Raw genomic sequence first — 26,020 nt, forward strand, 5'->3', positions numbered from 1 at the left:
ATTAGCTTCAGTACGGATGTTTGTCTCTATCTAGTTTGTAATATTCTAACATGCTATTTTTCTTACTAGACAGTGATATCGGAGAGATGTTATCATGCTTCAAAATGTCTGATAAACAAACCGAGTGGATAGAAAACTGCCGAAGACAGTTTTGTAAAACAATGAAGTCCAAGCCTGATTCAGTCAGTGGAGGCGGTGAGTGTGGTGCCTTCTATGGGATAGCCTGCATACAATTATTTTAACAGAAGTGGTGGCTCCTGAAGATCTCTACCTGTGTGTGCAGGGAACATAATGATAATCGGAAAAGCCCATCCCCCCAAGAGACTTATAATTCTGAGCCAACTAATAGTCAAAGCACTCCTAAGCCTTTTTACGGACTGGACTGTCTGTACATGTGGCAAGCAGCTCTGAGGTTCCCCTGCCTTTCCTGGGGCCACAGTTTACTTGGTTTGTTAGAACTTTAAAAATATGAATTTATTTCACCCAGTTTTGAAAGCTGGGAAGACAGAGGTCAGGGTTCAGGCAGATTCCGTGACTGGTGTAGGCTGGTTGTCTCCTTCAGAGACCCAGTAGTCACTCTCTTCTCCCATGATGGAAGGGAGCCATGCCACTCCTTAAACCACTTTATAAGGGGGCGGGGCTCATTCTTACAGGCGGGGCTCTCCTGACTTGCTCCCTTCCCAGATATTTCATCTGTTTGAAAATATATTTTATCTAATATCTGTATAATATGTTTTCATCAAATCTACCCCCCATACCCTCCTCTAAGTCCTTCCTATTTCCCACCGCTACCTTTTCCTCCCAGTTTCTTATGCTGGCTTCTCCTCCCCACCTCTCCCTCTGCTTCCCCTTCTCCTGAAGAAAACGGACTGTCCCTCCCCCAGGTCTGACCAGTTGTCCACGGCAGCCTGAAACTTGGTGGGGTGTAGTAGGCTGCTTGTCAGACTATCTTTGGATCACCTGCCTCCAAATAACAACACCGAGACTTATTAATTATGAAAGCTTGGCCTTTAGCTTAGGCTTGTTTCCAACTACCTCTTATAGCTTAATTAAGCCATATTTTTTAAATCTACATTCCAACTTGTTCTGAGCCTAGCTGAGTGCCTAGATCATCCCCCCTTCCCTGCCTGCCCCTAAAATCCCACCTATCCTCTTCTGCCTACCTATCTGGCCATTCAGCTTTTTATTAAACCAATCGGAAGGCTCCTTGTCAAAGGCACATCTTCACAGTGTATGAAAAGATTATTCCACAACAGTGGGGAGTAATTATCTTATAATATTTGGGGAAATGTTAACATTATGGTATGATCAGGCTTGGGATGGGACAAGGTCAAGGGATGAGTAAAGATGGCACTTCAGTTTCTCATCTACAGAAAACCCATGAGCTCTTTTAGGCCTATAAATATAATGTTAGATTATTTTAACTGTGTTCCAACCCCAGAGACCAGGCATAATTAAAGGTAGAAGGGCCATAATTTAAAATCCTTCATAGACATTTCAGGGCAATAGTCTGTAGTTAATTGGTTTTCATTAAGAATTGCTTCTTGTACCCTAAGTTTTTGAATCTTTCACCAACAAGCTAGGATGGTGGTGACCTTTGATACACTTTTGGTTTTGGGAAACGTTGCTGGCATTTTGAGTTTGTTGCCTCTAAAAACAAATACAAAAATCAAAATGAGATTTTTTAAATTACTCCCCAGTAGCTGGAGGATTAGAAATTAGAATCTCCTGCCTCCCATTGTTTCCACTGTAGCAAGAGATATGGGCTTGTGCTTTTCTCTAGCTCTCCCTTTAACCGTCCTGTCCCTGCTCAAGTCTCATCTGTCAGTGGCAAATCTAACAGCAACCATGCAGGTATCAGTATTTCACATATAGGTAAATATTGTGTTTTCTGGTGTGAGATTCACAACAACCTGCAGATTGATGTAAGAGCTTATATACAAAAAACAGCAACAAACCCCTGGTGTTTGAAGAAACAGGCTTTGTTTGAATAGAGAATTCACCTCAGTAATTGCTTAGCAATATGCTTTGACTTATCCCATTATTTCAAACATTATACTTAAATACATAACACATAGCAAATATGTTTGTGCTCAGTGAAGATAATTACATTATAATTGAAGGTTTAAATGGACATTCCATTGAAAATAATGTTTCTGAAAAAATTTGTTACTGTGTATCTTGCACTCATTACTACTCATTTTTTTTTTTTTTTTTTTTCGAGACAGGGTTTCTCTGTGTAGCTTTGGAGCCTGACCTGGCAGTCGCTCTGTAAGTCAGGCTGGCCTCAAACTCATAGAGATCCACCTGCCTCTGCCTCCCTAGTGCTGGGATTAAAGGTGTGGGCCACCACCACCTAGCTAGATTATTAGTATTAACCATGAAATTAAGAATAATTATATGTGAACTTCATCACATTGTCCTTCTACAAAATCTATTTCAAAAGTTCATAGACATAGATGTTAAAACTTGTCACCTGGGGATATTATATGTGGATTCATAAAAGAAGACATTTGAAACAATTTTAGAAATCTGATAAATTTATGCCTATGTTTGTAAATATAGAACCAGCCCAAGCAATTGCAAACTCAAATCTGTATACACAGGTATTTCTTGACTATTGAATTTTCATGTTTTTAAATGCTTATTTCACTTTGAAATCATATAACGAATAGAGTTCAATGAATAAAAACATTTCATTTTCATCTCTAGCCATCAAAGTGCTATGTTATATAGTTTGCTCTCCAGAGCACACCATTCTCTTTTTATTATGTGATTTTTACATGTTGAACACTAATTTTTCTTTGAAGAAATTTATTCTTAAAATATACTTGAATGTAAAGTAGGATCCATGCAGTTAATAAAGGTCATGGTTAATATTCTAAGTGTGAGAAGGGCACAATTTTAAAATGTGGCTCAAGATTACTAGCTTTGCATTGTTAAGCAATCAGCTACTGTACAGATAGATTTCTTTAGAGAAATAAAAAAAATTCCTATGGGTTGCATATTAATTATAATCCCCTGGAGCATCCATTTGTAGGATATATTCAAACACTGTGATATTATCTTACCAGCCTAGAAAAGAACCATTTTGTCACTTCTAAGTCAGATAGTGCATGCTTTGTTTGATCTGGTCTTTGAACAGAAACCATCAGCTACAAAGTATAAAAGGCACAATATGTCACAGATTTGAAAGTGACACGTGCTATGCATTAATCCGAGTCTTAGAGTTCACTATTTTTTCTGTACACAAATGACAAAATATGATAACCTAATGAGTACATTGAAAACATTTAACAAATTCTGAAGTCATCATTAGGTAATCTAAATATGACAGATAATTCATTTTTAGTTATATACTGAATAAGCTCACAGAGAAGTTATTAAAATTTAATTGAAATCAGAAACATTGTGAATATTAATAAAAGTCTGCATTTAGAATTAAACTCCTCAGAACTGTGGAGTTCAGGTGACCTTTTTAAAAAAATGCTCCCACCTCATGCAGAGGAGAGAGAGTCTCCTGACTGGAGCCTCTCCTCCCTCCACTCCTTCTCAGTTGATTTTCACGTGCTGGTCTCTGGCTTAAAGATGCATTGTCACGCATTGGCCCTCTTGACTTTTACAATTCTAATTACTCATGTGTTTGTTACAGCTTTAGGAGAACTACTTGAAAAATTTGTGCTTCATCTCACCGAAAATCCCTCTGAATGCTACTTCCCTTTAGTGGAATACACAGGTATCTTTTAAAATATTGTGACGTTTGAAACATGTTCCATTTGTAAATTCATAGTGCCAGGTTTCTCGAGTACTGATATGTGCAAGTTTTCCCGTTTGAAAATTCTCTCACTTCACAGCTTGTGTTGCTGTGACCTTCATTTGTTCCTGGTCTCTCCCTGTTCCTCTTCCTGGTCTCCTCAGCTCATAACTATCTTACTATGGAAGTCTGCTTTCTGTTGCACTGCTATAAGACTGGGAAAGTTAGAGTGAAAGTTGATTTTGACTCATTATTCTTCCCCAACATCAAAGAAATGTAACTGGTGATGCTTTCTTGCTTCTGTATCCCTATATGACATCATTTGGTCAACATCAGTCAGTGTGTGTGTGTGTGTGTGTGTGTGTGTGTGTCTGTCTGTCTGTCTGTCTGTCTGTCTGTCTGTCTGTCTTTCTGTCTGGTGCTCATAGAGACCAGAAGGAGGCACCAGATCCCCTGGAGTTAGAGTTAAGGATGTGTGTAAGCTACCATGTGAGTGCTGGGAACCATTCTGGGTCAACTGCAAGAATAGGAAGAACCCTTCCTTAACCACTGAGCCATTCCTCCAGCCCCTCAGTTTCTCCTTTAAAAAATAATAGTCTAATTCTTTGAGAATTTCCTACAATATATTTTGATCATATTCAGTCCTGACTACTCCCAGATACACATACCCTTCCTTTTTACTGCATCGAATCCAATTTGTGTTGCCCAAACACTCTTGGGTTGAGGGGCCTTCCTAAAAGAATTGAGCTACAAGGATTCATACCCCTAAAGGAAATTGACCCTTTCTTTTCAGGCAGCTATCAAATGGCAATAGCTTCTTAGCTAAGGGTGGGACTTTATGCTTATCATGCTCCCTCTGTGACAGGATTTTCTCTGCCTTGAGCATGCACAGGTCTCATGTATGCTGTCACAGTCTGAATTCATATGTGCATTTCCCTGTTGTTTCAGGAAAGCACTTTTCTTATAGACATGACTTATAAACTCTCTACCTCTTCTAAGTTTCTGCTTTTAAAGCTCTCATGAGGGATTAATCATCAAGCTTTGTTCCAGATGAGATTAAACAATAGCATTTACCTACTTCACATGAATTAATGATTTTAAAATTTGCATCTTCTAGTCAGAGTTTTGTTGGCTTTTTTTTTGTCAGCTTCATTTTCATAATTCTAGTTACTAAATAGGAGCTTTAGCTGGATGCTTGGATGCCATGACATTCTTTAACTGCAAAGTATCAACAATAACTGTTTTGCACCTGCTGACATATGTTGTCTTTCTATGTGTCCTGTAGTAGGTGCATCTAAGTGGAAAACTGAGGAGTCATCACTGATATTTGCCTTCCAAAATTGCTCCTATGTTCTTACTGTATCTCTGCTATATCTCAAATTTATTTCATTCTGTCCCTCATTATTATTCTTTATGTTAATTAAAGCCAGCATTGCCTCTTGCCTAGGGTATCAAAGACCCTTTGCATGCTTTTCAATTTTCAGTCTAGTTGTTTAACACATATATTCTTGTTGTTACTGGGGTTGTGTTTGTTTGAGACAGAGCTTCACCACGCAACTTAAGCTGGCCTTGCTCTCCCCCTTTCTCAGCTTCCCTACTATCGTCATGAGAGCTTTCTACCTGCACACCCAGCAAAATGATATTCTTTACACACAGTAAGAGATCCTTGGCATGAAAATCTGTATCTATTGATTCCTCTACTCCTTCCCCTGACCACTGAGTAGAGTCTAAACTTCTTATGGTACCCATACGCTTACATTGTTTTGCTTCTTTTACTTTCTCTTATATCATTCCTCCCTCTCCGTGACTCTTTTTAGTATTGAATACCACTGTTAACACCACTGCCAACTTTCTCCTGTTCCACATATTTGCATATTTGTTTTTCAACAAACACATGTTATATGTGTATATTAACACTTTTCTAGTAATTCCTTATGAATGTTTGTATGGTTTGTATTTTTATAAGCTTACCATGGTTTCTGCTGATGGAGGAAAAGGGAATAAAGCAGAGGGGTCCAGATGAAAAATTAGAATGACTCATATGAGGGCATCAGTAGTGAAGGCAGGAAGCATTTGGATTCTGAGTTCATTGTGCATATATGTCAAACAAGACCAAGTAATAGGTTGACTGCAGGATGTGAGCGAAACGAGGACTTTCTCCATTGTTCTAAGCTGTTAAGAGAATGAACAGACTATACAATAAAATGAAGAAAATATTTCTGTCTTGTGCTCAGAGCAGCCCTGAGTGCCTCACAAGACCTGTACAAGATGGAGCCAGTCAACACTGTAGCATGGAGTGGGAAGGTGCTCATGAGCTTCCTTTCCTAATTGAGGAACCATGGACAGTCAGTTTTCATTAAGGGTGTGACTCCTGGTAGATCAACCATACTCTAGTGAATGGTCCTATAGCTAAGTGTTAATGGACTTGATTTAATGGACAACTTTAATTGGACTTGATGGGTTATTGAATATAAAAAAAACAGGAACTTGGAGGATGATAGAGAGGTAAGTGTGGATCTTGGAGGAGGTATGGGGAAGAGTTGGGGTAGTGACTGTGATACATTGTATGAAATTTTCAAAGAAATAAGAATATTTTTAAATGAAGACTCTGGTAGGAATAGGTTTGAGGTGAGGGGAAGATTTGTAGCTAGCTTTCCTTTCATGCTGTGTCTTGGTTACTCACTAATATTCAAGCATATAAGCAACTCTATACACACTGAAACTGGAAATCTGGATTTTAGAGGGAAGATATGCTAGAAAATGACTAATTATTAAACCACCAACTTGGCATTAAAACCAGTAACCCAGCTCATTGTCATTTCTTTCTGATGTTCTGACTCAGTGTCTGGTTCTTCATGGTACTTTATAGTTCCTGTGTTTTACTGTCATTATATCTTTGGATTCTAGAATAATGTTCATAGTTAAATGTTATATATTAATACCCATCTATACCAGATATCCTTGCCTTCCCCTTATGATTTCTACTGGATGCACAATTCCCACACAGTAACACCTGCATGATAATGCCCAACTCAACTGTTAAATTTGGGCGAAGTATCATCTTTATCTTTAATACTAAGTAGAAGTTCCTCCTCTCTGCTACAGCATGTTGTTCAAACTACTGTTTTGATGGTTATTTTATTGCCTCAGGCTAAATCATTCTTTAGGTCTCACACTACTTTGTACCTCTCAGGTAGGTATTACTTGATTAAATATATTTGATGTTATATAAGTATCTTAGGATTTCTACTGGTATGATGAAATACCATGACCAAAAGGAACTTGAAATGGGAAGAGTTTATTTGGCTTACATATCATGAATCACAGTCTATAGAGGGAAGCTCAAGCAGGAACCCAAACCAAGCAGCAACTTGGAGGCTGGAGCTGGTGCAGAGGCCTTGGAGGAATGACTAACTTACACTTAATGCTTCCTCGGCACGCTTTCTTGGAACATCTAGGACCACCAGCCCACAAGTGGTCCCAACCCAAACCAGCTGGGCCCTCCCAATTCATTAAGAAAACACCCTACAGGCTTGCCTACAGCCCAATCTCATGGAAGTATTTCTCAATTGAGGTTCCTTCCCTCAAATGACTGTAGCTTGTGTCAAGTTGACATAAAACTAGCCAGCACAAAGGTGTCTCTAGTCTCATGAATTTACTTCCATAGCAAGTCCAAAGAGAGTGATATTTATAAACACACAGATGACTCTGTATTTATATCTTATTTATATCTAATGACAAACTGAGCAAAGGGAAAAGAAATTATAAAAGAATGAAAAGAGATTCACAAAGATTAAGTCAGGTACAGGGAACTGATAGTCACTGAGCTTCCATTCAGCTTAGATGTGTGCTGAGCATCGTGTCACAGGACCCTGTAACAGTTCTCTGAGTGGGAAACCAGTTAATGTTTAAAACAAGGAAACCGAGATATAAAGGAGAGAAATCATAAATTAGGAAGATTTTTGAAGAAATACATTTGGGAAGGAAATTAGAATTTTATGAATAAACCTTAAAACTTGCCTGAGAACATCACAGGGTTTAGCAGTGACACCTGTAACAGGAAGTGGGTAGCAGATTCTAAACATGTAGACTCCCATGACTAGAGTGGACAGACTTTCAGGCTAAAGTAGTAGTGATCTCCATTCTTCACACTTCTTTATGGTACATTGTTCTGCTGGGTCATATTTTCCACAAATAGTATTCTGAAGAGTCGTAATTTCCACACATAATATGAAAACAAGATGATGTGTTTTTCTTACCAAAATACTCAACAAGATTGATTACTTAATGTGCATGTATTTGCTATCATCTGTTACAGTTCTGAATTGTGCTGAGTGAGATCTCAGATGTTGGATTCATTGAATGTATTTTGTAGTCAAAGAAGTCCTGAATGTGAATTTAACTTATTTAAAGGGTTCAGCTGAACAGTTATCTACAGAGTTTTATAGTAAAGGCAAAAATGAAGTGGTGACCTTTTGACTGGTGGTTGGATATTTATTATTATGACACAGTGAGTTAGTGCTGGTTTCTTTGAGAGCTGCTATGGGTCCTCATCCTCATGTGGTTTTGAGATGGTAGGATGATGGTTGCTATTGTGAAATCTCCCTCTAATTACTGCAAGTTGGCAAGGCCTTTGCTTTAGTATAAAATATGCTTCAAAACAAATTCTGCACATATTCACTGCTTTTCTGTGTTTCTTAAAGTGAGAAATCGATTGTCTTAAAAAATGACAGCTTCCTAAGCCCCAAGGTAGCTGAAATTAGAACAACTATCCATCTGTTGTTAGTTCCCTTGGGATCTCAACTCCCTAGAGAATCTGCAAATCTGGGAAAATCAAATTAGTTTGGCTGTTTATCCCCTCAAAGAAAGAAGAACGGACAAACAGATAAACATATGCAGTCAGTACTAAACACACATAGGTATCTTTGCAAATCCTAACAGATGTTCATTTCTTGTCAGCTCATCTCTCAAACAAACAAAATATTTTTGTATTATAATTCCTTCTTTGCAATGTTACACTAAATATACCTTACAAAGGAGTAGATTATAAAAATCTTTCCTCCTGGTACAAGTTTATTTATAGACTGGAAAAATACCCTGGTTTTAGTTTTGACTATTAAAATGTAACTTTAAAATTATTTCTGTTTTATCTTATGGATACAGGGGTTGTGTATATTCCCCACACACATGGCTGGCACTCACAGAGGCCAGAAGTGAGCATGAGACAGGTGGGGGCTGCCATTTGAGTACTGAGAATCCAGTCTAGGTCCTCTAAAAGAGCAGCCAGTGCTCTTAACAGCTAAACCATCTCTCCAGCCCCTAAAATGTAACTTTTAAAGAGTGTTTTTTTTATTACTACATTTTTTATGTGTATTGGTGTTTTGCCTGTATGTATGTTTGTATGCATGCATCATTGCATCATTCATGTGCATCAGAATGTGCCTACAGAGGCCAGGGGAAGACATTGGATCGCCTGTGACTGGAGTTGTAGATGATTGTGGGCAACCATATGGGTGCTTGGGATTGAATCCCGGTCATCTAGAACAGCAGCCAGTTAATTTCTGAACCATCTTTCTATCACCCCAAAATGTAGCTTTTAATTTGATATATGCTTGTACATGTCTTTTATGTTTTGTTTGAACTTTAGGCCAACATTTTTTTTTTCTGAATGCTGGTGGAATGTTTGCTACTTTCAAGACAGTTTATTATATGAAGCTGCCTTCAGAAAAAGCTCTATATAGCACACACCTAAAATGATGAAATAAATTGTAGCACACAGTGAGGTGGGAAGTTGTGAAATTCACATTTTTCAGGTATAGCTTCTTCATTTAAGGTGCAATGCTAGCACCTTTAAAACTACCATTTGAAATGTGTTGTTATCACTGAGAAGTTGAATGGTGACTGCTGTCACGGAAGATGAAAGGAGGAAACAGGTAGAGAACTAGGAGTGTGCTGCCAGCAGAGCTGAAAGAAAAGGGTAATTGTATAACCACAACGTGGAAACAGTAACACCCTTTCTTTCAAAAAGGTTGGACTCAAGGTGCTTGCAGTAGCTTGGTTACAAGGTCCTGAACTTATTGTGGGCTGAGAAGTAAGTTCAACTGCATTTTGAACAATAAGCAAAAGAACCTGCAGGCTAGCTGGGAAGGAAGGAAGAGAGCAGAGGACATGTTGTGAACTGCTGTCTTAGGGTGGTAAGTTCTCAGGCTTTAGGATATATATAGCAGGGCTTCAGTAAGCAGCCATGGAGTAAATGTTCCTCCAGCCCTGGGTTTGGAGGAACCCAGTGCAGAAAGTCTTTACTGCCACGTACCAGGCAGAAGAGATTTACTTTGTTTTACCCCAGCTCTAAGTGATTGCTTCATAAATGCAAAACAGAAGAGAATGCCCTCCCATAATGACAGACTGTGGTCCATAGTAAGTACATTTTGTCAAGTTATTCTATTTTAGAGTATATTTATAATTAAAATGGCTGGTTGTTTTAAATATTTTTCCTATGAAACTAAGACATTAGTTTGACTCATTGTTAACTAAAAGGCCTTAAACATAACATCATTGGCCAATCCCTTTTCTATATCTTAGGCTTTTCTCCAATGATTCAGGTAGGTTTGAGAGTTCTAGTTTCTATTTCTTGGTTTCAGAAAATACGTCTAAGCCAGTGTGTTTCCTTCTCTAGTTTTCCCCAAGCTTTTTGTTATTTTTACTTACATGTATGTGAGTATGTCTGTATGAATGTATGCCACATGAAAGTATTCCCGAATAGGCCAAAAGAGAGCAACAGATTTCCTGGGGCTGAAGGTACAGGCAGTTGTGAGCTGCCCAGCATGGGTGCTGGGACTATGGCTCTTTGGCCCCAGCTTGACATCTGAAGCTGAGCTTTCTGTTGATAATTACTGCAGGTTTTTTGTTGGGTCATTACTTACTTACTCAGTGTCAAGTGTCTGTTATGTCTTCCATTTTTCTCTTGGGCATACTAGTAAATGTTGTCTATTATAACATCAGAATCCCATGGAGACATTCATTTTACTTTATTTTTGAGCAAGTCTCTTGCTATGTAGCCCAGAGTGGCCTTGAACTTGGAATCTTCCTGCTTCAAACTTCCAATTGCTGGAACTACAGAAATGTATCACTCCACACTTGGTCCAAGGTACCTGTTTTTTTTTTAATATTTATTTAACTTTATTTTTATGTATATTGGTGTAAGAATACAAGATCCCCTGGTACTGGGTCTGGAGTTACAGACAGGTGTGAGCTGCCATGTGGGTGCTGGGAATAGAACCCTGGTCCTCTGGAAGAACAGTCACTGCTCTTAACCACTAAGCCATCTCTCCAGCACCGTTTTTTTTGTTTTTTCTTAAATCAATGCATTTTTCTTATTGATTTTATCACATCATTTATTATTTATTTCTAAAGATTTTGATTCTTGTTCAATAAGTGGCATTTAACCCAGGATTGTACATGAAAGTTTGTTTCATGGAGCTTTTTGTTTTGTTTTGTTTTGTTTTGTTTTTTCGAGACAGGGTTTCTCTGTGTAGCTTTGGAGCCTGGAGACCAGGCTGGCCTGGAACTCACAGAGATCTATCTGCCTGCCTCTGCCTCCCAAGTGCTGGGATTAAAGGTGTGCGCCAACAACGCCGGCCTTTCATGGAACTTTTATAGGCTAATATTCATTTCCATTTACAAAGCTGTCACAATATGTGTCAAATACAAGTCTATAATTGAAGCTCCTCCTTTAATGTATGTTCTAAAACCATTTTTGGGAGGTGGGGGATACTTCTTTGATGGGGAATGTACTTCTGGGTATGTTCATCTTATTGATTGTTGAATGAAGTACTATTTGGCCAATGAGGCAGCAAGTTAGACGGGACTAGGAGTCAAAGTCTACATTCTGGGAAATGTAGTAGAGAAGTGGTGATCCAGACAGGAAGTAGCATAGCAAGGAGACTCATATTTAAGCAAGGACAATCAGGAAGTGGTCCCTTTTCCCCTCCGCTCTTCCTCCAGATTCAAGATGTGATCCACCCGCAAGGGAGCATGCCAATGCAAGGAGTCTGATTAGATAAGTCTTATAAAATATATAGATTTATGATAATTAAGACTGAGCTAGCAGATGAGAAATCCTAGACATTCGCCAAGCAGCATTTGTACCTAATATAAGTCTCTGTATTATTTTGTGCATCCACGTGGCAGGCAGAACTCAGGCGGCTGGTGGAGACCGCCCAGGTGGTGGTAGGGCTCGGGCAACTTTTGATGGAAAGATTTATCGTAACACTTCTTCATTACTGTTTTGAATACTTTTTAAAAAGAAAAACATAAATGTAGAAAAAAGTTTTGGTAGGATTTTATTCATATCAAAATTTGTTTTTTAAATCTTTTCCCAATAGTACTTAAAAAAAAAATCAGGTAGTTGATGTTTATTTTGATATATTCAGTACCTGCTTACAACTCTTTTCAAACACCTTTTTGAGGTTAATTATAACCTTCATTAAAGTAAAAATTGTATAATAAATATTGCTGTCCATTTGTACTGTATCCTAATTTTACGTGTATAGAATGTGGATCTCAACTTTAAGCCCAAGAAATACCATGTCGGTGTCTAAGACTAAAAATGATCAAGGACTCCCCTTTTGTAATTACTGCTGTGCAGTGGAGCTTGTGTCTCTTTACTCTTAGAAAGTTCCTTGGAGGATGTTGATGCACACCCATAACTGGGAGCTGTCACCTTTGGACATGAGCAGTTTGTTTGTTTTTAACAAGAAAATACAGCCATAAACTATAAAACTATTGAAGTGAGAAATGCATTATACATTTATGTATGTGTACACGTGTGTGTGTGTGTGTGTGTGTGTGTGTGTGTGTGTGTGTGTGTGTGTGTGTGTGTGTGTTTATGTGTTTGGTACTGTACCAAATAATGGAAATGAAAATCAAACTTTTACCCTGTGCTGGAAAAGGACCCCAAACATGAGCTCAAAAGTAGAGCCAAGCTGAGCCTAGCACTGTCTCCTTTACCTCCCTTTACAGTAGGTGCATTTCTTTCTCCCAGAGACCTGAGGGTACCTTACAGCTTAGTGGCATATAGGAGCTTGAAAGTTTTAGAGATGATGCTGAATAGCTCCCCTTGCTGTGAGTTGTTGTTGCCACAGATTGAGCATCTATTACTGGAAAGGCAGAGCTCAACTCTTCTGCAAGTGAAAGAAAGTGCATCAGCCAACTCAGTGAGAATTGTAAACAACAAGAAATGCTAAGCTATGTGAACTACCGCCTAATTGCTGTCATTAGAGACAAAATAAACTAATGTGACTGACTGGATCCCATTATAGATACGATTCAGATATAGTTTACAAGGAATTCACCCAGCATCTTAGAAAAGGTGATTTTATTTTAAAAGTGCTGTCTGTTACTATGGTATGGGGAACACACATGCTCTCCTGCACATGTTTGGAGGTCAGGAGACAGTTTTGTGGAGTGGGCTCTCCCTTCTTTCCCTTACTTGAGTTCCAGGGTCAAGCTCAGATTCTCTGGATTGTGTTCCTTTACCTGCTGAACCATCTCAACTCTGCCACTTTAAGGATAATACTTATTTTTGTTTTATTTTATTTTTCTGTAAGAAAATTGCCATTCTGGGTATGGTGAGCATCTAGTCTAGTTTTCAAGGACCGGAGTGGTTTCTGTAGCATGAGACTTTCAGGGATTCAGCACATGAAATGCACAGGCAAACCAGGGGTTATTGGCTGCCTTCACTGCAAACAATGAAGATCAATTGTTGCTGGTCTATAGAGTCTGTACTCTAGCAGTCAGGGACGTTTAATTTGTTCTTGCCCATCTCTGAAGATCTAAAGTCTACTCATATTTCAAGATTCAGTTTAAATGCCACTTCTTAAGCAGTGAGACGTAATCTCTTCCTCTTTGGAGGGTTCATACAGTGATTTATCTGTACTATTCTTCTTCCGCTTTGAGCTTTGAAACAACTTTATCAGTTATCTTTGTACACATTTTATCTCTGACACTACATGGGAAGTTCTTTCAGTGTGTGCGATTTCATTTTATCATTTATCCCCATGACTTCTTCATAGTGTTCCTCACTTTATCAGAAATGATTTATTACAAGGGATGCATGAATCTGCAGTTGAAACAGATTACATCAGTAGTATGAGATACACCAATATGCGATACTTGGAAAACTCCAGTAATAATAGGACTCAGAAAGTCTAGCTTTTCTTCCTCTCTGCCACTGTGTGATTTGTGAATGATTCCTTTCATGGTGTTCATTTCTGTGTATGGATGCTATACTTTCTTTAGATAGAGGTAGAGAATTTCAGCTAACTTCCAAATGGTACCTAACTATGCTTTTATTCACATTAATTTGCTCATACAGTGTGACCAAGAAACAGTCCAAACTTTCATTTTCTCTTATCTACTGTATCATGCAACCCCTTTTCTATTTTTGGCTAGTGATCACAGTTCTTACTTCACAAAGGAAATCTGACCTGAAAAGGGAAATCCATGAGTTTCCACAAGCGTTGTTCAGCTGTCTCTATAGATTTCTCCATCATGATCTCAACCTGCGTTGCTCATATATTCCCTCCTCTCTCTCTATTCAAATGGATTCCTGAAGCTCGGCCTGGTGCTTGGTTGTGGATCTCTGCATCTGGTTCCATCAATAACTGGATGAAGGCACTATGATGATAGTTGGGGTACTCACCAATCTGATTACAGCGGTGGGCATGTTCAAGCTTCCTCTCCTATTGCTAGGAGTCTTAGCTGGGGTCATCCTTGTGGATTCTTGGGAATTACCCTATACCAGGTTTCTTCCTAACCCCTAGTGGCTTTCTCTATTAAAATATCTCTTTCATTGACCAAACTTGGCCCTCTGTATGTGGGAGATAGTTGTGAATCTTGGACTATCAGAGGGCTCCCTGGCAGTAGAATCATGGTACAAACCTGGTACATGAGCTAGCTTGTAGGGAGCCTACTCCCTTTAGTGGATGCCATGCTCAGCCTTAATGCATGGGGGAGGGGCTTGGCCCTACTCTAACCTATTGTTCCAGATTTGTTGACTCCTTATGGGAGGAGTGGACCTGGGGTGGGCTGAGGGGTGGGAGAGAGAATTGTGGTTGGAATATAAAATGAAATCTAAAAGAATAAATAAATTATAAAAAAAGGGAAACCAATTCACTCAGCCCTTATGTAATGTTATTCAGTAAAAGTTGAGTATAAGCCAGGTGTTGGTGGTGCACACCTTAATCCCAGCACTCGGGAGGCAGAGGCAGGCGGATCTCTGTGAGTTTGAGGCCAGCCTGGTCTCCAGAGTGAGTGCCAGGATAGGCTCCAAAACTACACAGAGAAACCCTGTCTCGAAAAACAAACAAACAAACAAAAAGAGTTGAGTAAGGTCTGCTGAAATATTGAATATTGTGAGTGTGTTACTGAGTACTGGACCCAGGAGCAAGTACTCTACCCATGATATATCTATATCTGTATCTATGTCTACATCTATATATCTATATATTTATATCTATATATATCTTAGCCCGTAAAGATTTTAAAACTTTATTCATTGAAAACTCCATACATCTATAGAATGTATTTTCATCTTATCTATATACTTCCTCCCTCCAACTTTCTCAAATGCCCCATCCTGTTTCCTTCCCAACATCATGTTCTCTTTTTATTATTGCAAACAATAACCCGTGAGTCCAGTCAGTGCTGCCTGTATGTGCATGGGTGTGTGGTCATCTACTCAGGCATGGAGACCCTACCAGCAATCATGTTCTCCAAAGAAAGTGATTCTCTTTCTTTCTCAGAAACCCTCTACTGTCAATAGTTCCTTCACTAAGGGTGGGGCTTCATCCATGCTGGAATTTTGATCTTGGGAAAGTCTGTACAAGTAATCACAGCTGCTGTGAAATGGTGTATAAATAACCATGCTGTCTGGAAGTCAGCACAAACACAGGGCTTACCGAACGATTTCAACATGAATGTCAGGAAGGAATACAGAGCCATAATTACATATACTTATCATTTAGAATTTTATATAAGCATTGCATGATGAAACACCATGTTTTAGATCATTTTTAATGATTTATAGCTTTTATGTTTTGTTCATTTTTCTTGTTTTGCACTAAAGAATTAATCATTTTATATACTCCTTGATTTCATTTTCTCTGGGAGACGGGATCTTATATAGCCCAGGCTGGCCGTGAACTTGATATTTATATCCATAGATGGCCTTGAAATCCTAATCCTTGACCGGACATTGGTGGTGCACGCCTTTAATCCTAGCACTCAGGAGGCAGAGGCAGGTGGATCTCTGTGAGTTCGTGGCCAACAGAGTGAGTTCCAGGACAGGCTCCAAAACAATACAGAAAAACCCTGTCTCAAAAAACCAAAAAAAAAAAAAAAAAAAAAAGGAAATCCTAATTCTCCTGCCTCTGCCTTCCTGATACTGGTAAGTATGTTTCCCATCACTCCCAGGTTTTAAATGATTTTTATAGGATCAAAGTTTTTGTAAAAAGTTTTCTGTTAATTTCTTTGAAAATGTAAGTGACAGCTCCTAAAAGAACAAATTCATCAGTGTTTTCAAAATTCACATTAAAATATGTAAAATTATTGCTTTCATCAATTTTCAATTAACATGTGATTATTATGCAGATTTTATACATTTTTATAACTCCCTTTTCTATTGTTGTTAGCTACTGATGCAAATGTGAAGAATGAAAGTCTCTCATCTGTGCAGCAGCTTGGCATTAAAATGACTGTCAGGTATGTAGAGAAATGTCTCTCCTATGCATTCCTAGAGTTCATCTACCTGATGTGTGCTTAATAATATTTAACAACCAACTATTTTGTATACTTTAAAGGCAGAGTTCACCACTCAGAAAATAGTAACATTATCTTTGAGGATATTGGCACGTTATTAAATTACCTCTGGCTGTAAATCAGTTACAGCTCATTATTATTCCAAATGCTAATTAGTGTGTTCCTCTATGACTATCAGGTTTTTCCAACTCCCCCCAAAAAAATCAGGTCTGCAAAAATCAGCATGCTATGGCACAATTGTACATGTTCTAAAACACGATTTGTTCTAGTTGTCAGGTTCCAGTAAAGACAAACACACCTTAAAGATAGATTGAGAAGTTCAAATGAATAAACCAAAATCATCATAGTTTGAGTTTTGAGAACTCATATATTAATTTTCAAAAGAAGTGAGTACACTAGATCATGAACTGGATAGTAGATAGTAACATCCTTTTTTGTGTTCTTAATAGACTTCTTTTAATATGAGGTTCTTAATTGTCCCATTGTAAATAGAAGGTCATTGTTGGAATCATATCTAGGAAGGCACATGTGAGATCTATTAAACACTTGAGTGTTATATAAATACCAATTGTGATGAATATCATGGCATGGATTCTGGATCATCCACCTCTACCTGAATAACTGTTTTGATTATGGTATGTGACACTACATTCATGTTTTAATAATAAAAGTGGGCTGTAAAGCTCCATTTTCAATAAAATAGAACCTATAGATTACATATGTAGCCTGGTCACACATTTTAACTCGATAGAATTTCTTATTCATATAAAGCAAATGGAAGATAGTTCATAATGTAGAGTTTGGATAGACTGTGGTAAGGTGCAGCTACCATCCTGTTGAGTCATTGAGATAACAGCAACAACAGAAACACTAAACTCTGCATTAGCAGAGTTGCCACTAAGCAGGAGACTTCCTAAGTCTTAGACCAAGTAAGGTCTTAGGAAGGTTGGAAATGGAACAAATGCAGTTTTCCCTTGGTTACAACACACACATTCAGTGTGTCTACAATATAGGAACTGAGATAAAACTAAATTAGTTTCAGCTAACCATAAATACCTGTTTGATCCATGTAAGTGCCAAGACACTTTAAGTTATGGTCCAGGTCTGTCCTAGTCATAATCTAGAATGTCCAAACCCTTCTCGATATCCAGTATTTGTAGATGACCTCCACAGGTACTTCTTGACTTAATATTCCATAAACCTAAACTCAGTAATCTGTGTTTTTGATTAATTTCAGATAAACTTCTTACATTCTTCTACTCATCTGTACTTCACTGTCATTTTGTTTTCTCGTTATTGTTCACTACTCTGGAACGTTAACAGTTAATGTTGCTGATCCAAACGTGCTGTAACTATCAGGAGTGAATATTGAGTGCCTTGTTTAGTGTCATCACCCTAGAAGTAGAGTCTTGAAAATGTCAGACCTTGAGATCTCAAGAAAAATACACTTTGATGCATGTGTAAAGATGAATGTGCAGTGAAGATCCTGATAGTTTTATTCTGTGGGTTTTATTGTTATCGTTTTTGTTTTTGGCCTTCAACATAGGTATGGCAAATTTCTCAACTTGTTAAACGATGCTGCAGAAAATGATCTCGCCTTGGTCTTAAAGCACTGTGAAAGATTCCTGAAACAACAGCAGTCACCAGTAACTTCTTCTCTTCATATCCTTTTTGAGTGGATTCTTGTAGAACTGAATTGTCTTCCTATATTTCCCATAGTTTGTTTGTAGGATGTGTTAACATATCTGTAGTAAGTAATAGCTACCATGTGAGTTCTTACAGTGTATCCTTATAGGATTTTATTCTGTGTTTTGAACTCACATTTTATTAAATCATCCTTAGGCTCAGTTGTACTTATGGAATCTTTAACCAAGTGAATTGATTTACATATAGAGACCCTAAAAGTGGATACTTATGAAATTGTGTATCTCCTAAGATAACATGAAAGTTCCTTAACTCTTCTGCAGTGTGCCTGCAAGGGGACTACACAGGCCACGACTGGTTTGTGTCTTCTCTGTTCCTCATAATGCTAGGGGATAGAGAGAAGACATTCCACTTTCTCCAGCATTTCTCCAGGCTTCTGACCTCTGCTTTCCTTTGGGTGCCAAGGCTGCACATTTCTGTAAGACTTAAAAATAATCTGTTTTAAAAGGAGATTTGAATTTAAGAAACATCATATTTAACTTTATTAGAGTATTATCTTATATATACACACTGCCCTAATAATTCTTATTCACTTGCCTACCTAAATATAAATATGACTTTTATCAAATCTGTTCTTTGACAGTTTCACACATGTATATAATGTATTATGAGTACTTTCGACTCCTCCCATCTCATATCTCCCTTCCATCCCTGCCAAGCCACCCTTCTTAACTTCAAGTTCCTCTCCCAGATTCATAGTGTTTTGTTTTGTTTTGTTTTGTGACATACTGGTTTATCTAGGGGCATCCGTGTGACCATAGGTTTGAAGTTATCCATTGCTCACCAGTGGGTGCACAATTGGAAAATAACTGTCTTTCCCTAGAACCCATTAACAGTCAGTAGTCCAGTATGGACAGGTAGGTCTCTGTAAGCCCCTTCCCTATCCCTGATGAATTGTGATAGGCCTGGTGTTGTGTGGGCCTAGTGAAGGCAATCACAGATTCTGTGAGATGTTGATGGCAGTGACTGTCATACACAGAAAGTAGCATTTTACAGCCATTGTCTCTGTTTCTGGCCCTTACATTCTTTAAGCCCCATCTTAGGTAATAACTGCCTGAACTTTAGAGAGGATAGGATAAATGTTCTCTTAGCGTTAACCACTCAGTCATGACTTAATTCTCTATGTGATAAGTAGCTATAAATCTCTCCATTCACCATTCACTGCAAAGAAGAGATTCTCAGGTTAAGGCTGAGATACTATTAAAAGTAGTATTTTTCTATGGGCAAAAACGTAAATATTTAGAAATCAGTTTCATATCAATTTAGCTAAAAAGCAGTAGTTAATTACTCCTAGGGATAGTTCCGGGTTTTAATACTCTCAGGTGGAACAGGCCTTGAACACAATCAGAGAATGCTTGACTACGCTTATAACAGTTGTGCCTCTATCTTGCCTGGCAGGTTAGTATTAGGTTTTGTAGAGTTTCTGGATGGGTAAGACTAGATGCCTTTTATCTTCCAGCAGCCCACACAGCACTTTCCCAGAATATGAAGAACAACATTCTTGAGCATGTTTATATCAGTTCTTTTGAATTTTATATCTTGAATTGCAAGTAAGTTGTTCTTATTTTGAACCATTACTATGGGACTGTAACATTTGAAAGGACATACTGTCTTGGCTTACACGTTGTTTGTGTTTTTGTGATGAGACCTTTGCATCTGGAGTTAGGTTATTGGTTGTATGTTTGATATGAGTTTCTGGCTCACCTGTGGGGAGTAGGCATTTGATCTGTATTGACTGTTACTCTGACCTGGAAGGTTTTGCATCAGTTAGGAACTACTTAGAGCCACTTGTTGCTGACTCATGTGGAAATACTAATGTGACTCTCATTCAGCCAGGGAAGATCATCGCTTCCATCTTCACCAGCAGGTTTTCCTGGGGTGAGTAGTTAATCAGCAAGTATGCAGATTCAATAGGATTAAGGCACCTCAACAGGATTAAGGCACCAATAAGTAAATCTGTAAAGCCATATCTTGTGGTGCAAGCAGATGCTCCAATACATATCTCTAAATGATGATGGTACCCAAGAGATGGAGCTGAGGAAAAACTGATGGTTTGAGAGGATCTTGGATTGTTCCTGCAGAGCTAATAGGTAATTGATGAAGGTCTTCAGATGGTGGGATTGGAATGCCCTAGGTGGAGGAAGTGGAAGGCTTGGTTGACATCGAGAGCAGAGACTTCCTGGGTCCGTAGTGTAGTTTGGGTGCCCAAAAGCAGGAGGAGGAATGAGAGGCCTTACCAACAATGTGTGAGGGTTGTGGAGCTTCCACCTATGGACACTGAGATGCTGTATAAGTAGAGGAGGGTTGTAGTTCAGAGTCGGAGTCCCATACTTGGGAAGAGCCAGCAGAGTCCTAGGTTGGATGGCCTGAATGCTTTTCGATGGATTATCTTTGAGAATATAGACTTGACCTTTTCTCTTTAAGGTTATCTTACATATCAATAACAGATGAGAAATATTTAATCATAGAAACATTTTCATGAAATAGAAATAAGATAGTGAGCTAAAAGTCTAAAATTAAAGTTAAGTAATTATTATACATTGTTTAGTGATAACAGACATAAAGGTTTTGAATATGTTTTAGTGTTGTTTTGTAAGAAGCTCTTGATTGTTAGACTATAGTATAAGGAAAACACTTCATAAATAGCAATTACAATAATATTTTGTAGAAGAGAAAACCTATATGTATACATTTTAGAAATCTACACTGAGAACTTACTGATATGTTAGTGTTGTTATTATAATTATTATTGTCATTCTTATTTTATGGTACTGGGGCTTTAACTCTAGATATGTGAAAACCAGGAAAGTACTCTGCCACTGAGCTATTAATATCCCCAGGCCTTTGAAGTATTACATTTTGAAAGAACTTGCTATTCTTATGAGATCTCAGAGATTACATTAGAGAAAAACACATTACTCTGTTTTTTGTTTATTTATTGCATTTTGTTAAGATCTTCAACTGGGAGAAAATAAATAGGCATCAGTTCTGCTAAACTTCCTGGTAATTTCTCATGACATACTGTTTGCTGATAAAGAAATAATATGCAAGCAAGGACAAGCTAAGATGTCTCCTTATGAAATTAGATGGAAGCATTTATTAAGTGTCTTTTACTATGTGTGAGTGTGTATTTTACATATGTACATGTGTAATTTATATATTCATTTATGTACATATCTATACAGATCTGGCATGTATATGCACTGTGTAATAATGAAAATAAAATCAGAGCCTTATGAAATAAATATTGAAATTTAAATTTTCTTTGCCTGAGATATTGTCATGCAGTCAGTGACAAGACTAGTTAGTATTCTACACCATAATAAAAAATTTGTTCACATCAACAGCAGTAGGAAACAATAAATGGCTACTTTTCCCCTGCAATCTATGAAACTCTTTTCTTACTGTTGCTATGAATTAGAACAATTCTGTCCCTTTAAATTATAATGAAAAATTTAAAAATCTTACATATCCACTCTTCTAATTCAAAATATATAATTTCCAAAATATTCTGTTAATGGTTTTTGAATTAAATAATTTATTTTTCTTGTCAACCATTTTAAATGTTTACCTGTATGTGTGTGAGTGAGAGAGAGACATAGAGACAGAGAGAGAAGAGTTGGGGAGAGAGAAGAGACTAGGGAGCATATGTGTGAGCACACCTGTGCAGGGCACACAGAGGACAATTCTTGACCTCTATTAGAGGTCAATTCTTGTTTGCCATCTTGTTGAAGCAGGGTCTCTTGTGTCTTCTGTTGTCTGCATACTCCAAGCTAGCACCTGTGATGTTCTGGGAGATTTCTCAGTGTCTGCCTTTCTCATTTCAATAGTGTTAGAATCAGGATGCCATTTTGAAACACGGATTCTAGGGGTCAAACTGGCTATGAACAGGCTTGTGTAACTAGTGTTTTGTCTGCTGTGCCGTCTTCCAGTGTTTTATACCAAATATTTTAAAGCAGTAATTGCATTTTATTTGATATATTATCACAGTGTGTTCACTTTATGTATCTTTAATTATGTGCACCTGTGTATATCTGTATGCGTGTATGTGCACATGAGTGCAGATGTACATGAAAGCCGACAAGGGCAGCAAATTTGCTGGAGTTGGAGTTACAGGCAGTGGTGAGCCACCCCACTGGGGTACTGGGAACTGTACTTGGGTCCTCTACAAGGGTAGTAGTGTGTACTCTTAACTACTGAGCCATCTCTCCAGCCACGAATGCATCATGTTTAACCATGATTTCCCAAAGTTGCATTTCTTTGAGCCTGTAAACTTTTTAGTAGCATGCATTTTGTTTTTCACAAATGCAGCAATGCTTTGTCTTCCCATAAAGTTGAAATGAAGCAAGATTCTAGCAAGTTTGATTGTGTTCAATTTACCATTTGGATGTCCATAACTGTGGAATGCAGTTCTGTGTGTAGAATGGAGAACTGTGTTACTGGAATCCGATTCAGCTCTGTGTTAGCATGAACACTTTCTGCTTGTTCACCAGCAAAGTTAGTGGAACTTTCTGCAGCTCCTTCTCTCAGCATCGTTGTTTCCTTCCATTTTGAACACATTATGTTGACTATTTCATTATCAGCTTGGCAGAGTAGTGGTTCTTTGTAAATAGCATCCTACTAATTCCCCATTAGAAGTTCTATCAAGGAATATTGGTTAGTTGTTAATAATAATGTCGTGGCAGCCACCAATCCATAGTATAAATTCTTATTTTAATAATCTTTTGGATTGTTTCATCTATGCCATTCGTCTTGGGGTGGTGCCTTCAATAGGATTTTGTTTTGTTTTGTGTTTTGTTTTTCAGGACAAGGTTTCTCTGTGTTACAGGTCTGCCTGCCCTGTAATTCACCAGGAGAGCCATGAACTCACAGAGATCTTGCCTGCCTCTGCCTCCCAAGTGCTGGGGTTAAAGGTGTGTGCCACCACTGTCTGACCAAAATAGGACATTTTTTATTTGCTCCATTTTCTCAAACACCGTGTAGGCTCTGTATAGGTTGAGAAAATGATAAAGTCTTCAGTCTTGTGACACTTTATTAGCTGTTAGTAGCATAATGTGCCTGCCTTCTTTAGCTTAAACTTATATTCTTGACATAGCCCCCCAAAGGAAAAAAATATCAACCTGTATTAGTCAGGGAAGCTCCACAAGCTACTGAAACGATAAAGGCTATTACCATTCTTCTCAGTTATCCTCCAAAACTAGTTCATATGACCCTAGTGCTGAAGATTCCAGTTACCTTCATTGCAAGACACAGAGAAATCAAACTGGCTGTGAGATTAAAGCTTCCTCCCTTATAGCTAGCTTTCATAGTTATGGAAGGCATCCTGCAGGCTCCCAGGGGGTAGAGGGCATGCATCAATGGTATTAATCTACTGGGACTCCTACAAACTATAATCTGCCAGGCAAGATGTTCCCAGAGGTGCAAAATGTCACAGCTCTGATTGGGGAATCAACTGCTCTGTGATAGGATTCCAGACCTGCTACATAGCAGGGTACCTGGTGCTACTGTATGATGTTTTGCTCTTCCTCTTTTGGCTCTTTAATCGTTTTGGGGGTCCAGCCACCCAGCTCCCACGTAAACCAGTGCCCAGCCTTAGCCTTAGCTTGGCTTGTTGCTAAGCAGCTTTTCTTACGTTAAATTATTCTGTCTACCTTTTCCCTCTGGGCTTTTACCTTTCTTAATTCTGTCTATATTACTCTTCTTCTTACTCCTTGACTGGCTGGGTGACTGTCCCCTGACATCCTCCTCTTCATCATGTTTCTCCTTCTGTTTATTCTCTCTGCTTGCCAGCCCCTCCTATCCTTGCTCCTGCCTCGCTATTGGCCATTCAGCTCTTTATTAGGACCATCAGGTGTTTTAGACAGGCACAGTAACAACAGCTTCACAGAGTTAAACAAATGCAACAGAAACAAAAGTCACACACCTGAAAATACTATTCTACCACATAGTACTACAATCTTGATGAAAACTCTGTGGTTATTAGGAGGTCTTAGGCTCTAACAAGGGACTTACATTTGTTTCTTAGATAAACTGACGTGGTATAAAACTGTTTTCTAAATATATATGTTAATACTGCAGAGAAATGTTCCTTTTAGTCTAATAAGATGAACCTGTTTGCAATAAATGGTGGTTAGTGATGAGACTCATGGCTGCTTATTATGCAGAGACTAAGTGAGGGCTGAGTGGTTAACCCCAAGCAGGACATTGATGCTCCTTGCTTCTAAGGCTCAGGAAAGTACATGTTACAGCAGGCAGACATAACAGATAGAGCCAAGAGACAAAAAGAAGGGCATGCAACCTTCTGTCCATGACAGTCATTGGTGCCAGGGTCTCACAACAGCTGGAGCTGCCTTTACCCGGCCTGCACAGGATTGGTGAGAGTAACACACAGTACATATACCACCATCAAAGAAATTATTTAATAAATATCGTGATCTAAAAAATTGTCATCCTGTTCCACCAGTCACACTTTTGCTCTCCTCTTTGCTACATTCTAGCTTTTACTTTTTCCCATAGTATGTATCACCTGCTAATACATTATTTACTTCATGTTATATCTGTTATCTGTACACTTTGTTACTAGCCTTAGGAAGACAGTTTTCTGTTTTGTTCACTGATACAGCACCCTCTGTTCATAAACTAGAGCCTTTTTAAACTACTCCATAAACATACTGTGAATTAATACTTAAATTGGGACATGTTTGGAACAGTGGACTTTTGTTACTTTGGAAAAAGATTACTGAAAAAAAGTTTGATTTTTTGCCTTTTTAAGAATGTTGCAACCAGGCTTGGTGACATACATCTTTAATTCCAGCACTTGAGAGGCAGGGGCAGGTGAATCTCTGTGAGTTCTGGGCTAGCCTGGTCTATAAACCAAGACAGCCAGATCTACACAGAGAAACCCTATCTCAATCCCCCTGCCTCCCCCAAGATGTTGTAAACAAATTAGATCAAAAAGTTTTTTTAAATAAGCCTAATAGAAGCAAAATAAAAAATAATGAAGCTTAATTGTTAATGAAAACAATAATATGCTCTTAGAACTTTATAGTGTACCTATACTAGTTATTAGTTTAAAGTACTTTAAAAATTTTAGCCTTTGAGGTTATTTAGACTAGAAGAATACTTTGACTTTAAATATCTTCCAGTATTATAAGAAAAACTTTAAATCATAATACAATAATTCTTCGGGGAATTTCTTAGGAAATCAAGCTAAATATTGCTGCTTCTGTTATTGGGAGTTATGAAAAGGACAACTAATCAACTGAATCAGAAGTATTAACTTATATGCATTTACAAACATAACTCTATTGATGATAAACAAACTTAAAGTAGTACTTAGATGAAATGGTACAGTCCAATAGAAACCTAGTGGACAGCTGCTATATAGTATAACATTATCTCAGATAAAGTGGTACTGTTCAACCAGCAGGTGGTAGGCAGTAGCTGTATAGTATACATGGGCTTCATTTGTTCCTGCTAAATACTTAGTGTTGAAAAGAAATTAAGTTAAAATGCTAATGTAATTTAAACACATCTACAATGACAAACATATCATGAGAATGAACCCATTTGTGGGGCAACTGCCAAAGTGAGCCATACAAAACACATTTGCTTGTATATGAATGTCAGTATTCTACATAATTGAAGATTCCATTTCCTATTCTCCTAAAAGGACAAATGTTTATGTCTTATAATATCATGTCATCAAAAATTCGAGAAATCCTTAAATTTTCTCTGTATTCC

The 26,020-nt window shown here is 38.1% G+C and overlaps 1 protein-coding gene across 2 annotated transcripts in view; it reads left to right on the top strand.

Moving 5' to 3' along the window:
- The window catches only part of Tbc1d32 (TBC1 domain family member 32), a 211,048-nt gene that overhangs the window by 166,070 nt on the left and 18,958 nt on the right, over positions 1-26,020 (top strand). For both annotated transcript variants that reach the window (XM_027402084.2, XM_027402082.2), the window contains 5 exons: positions 70-195; positions 3,653-3,736; positions 16,447-16,516; positions 18,120-18,235; positions 18,541-18,695. In XM_027402084.2, coding sequence (XP_027257885.1) covers positions 70-195; positions 3,653-3,736; positions 16,447-16,516; positions 18,120-18,235; positions 18,541-18,695 — 551 coding nt within the window. The remainder of the gene's footprint in view (positions 1-69; positions 196-3,652; positions 3,737-16,446; positions 16,517-18,119; positions 18,236-18,540; positions 18,696-26,020) is intronic.

This window comes from Cricetulus griseus, chromosome 2, assembly GCF_003668045.3.
Source record: "Cricetulus griseus strain 17A/GY chromosome 2, alternate assembly CriGri-PICRH-1.0, whole genome shotgun sequence".
Taxonomy (NCBI): Eukaryota; Metazoa; Chordata; class Mammalia; order Rodentia; family Cricetidae; genus Cricetulus; species Cricetulus griseus.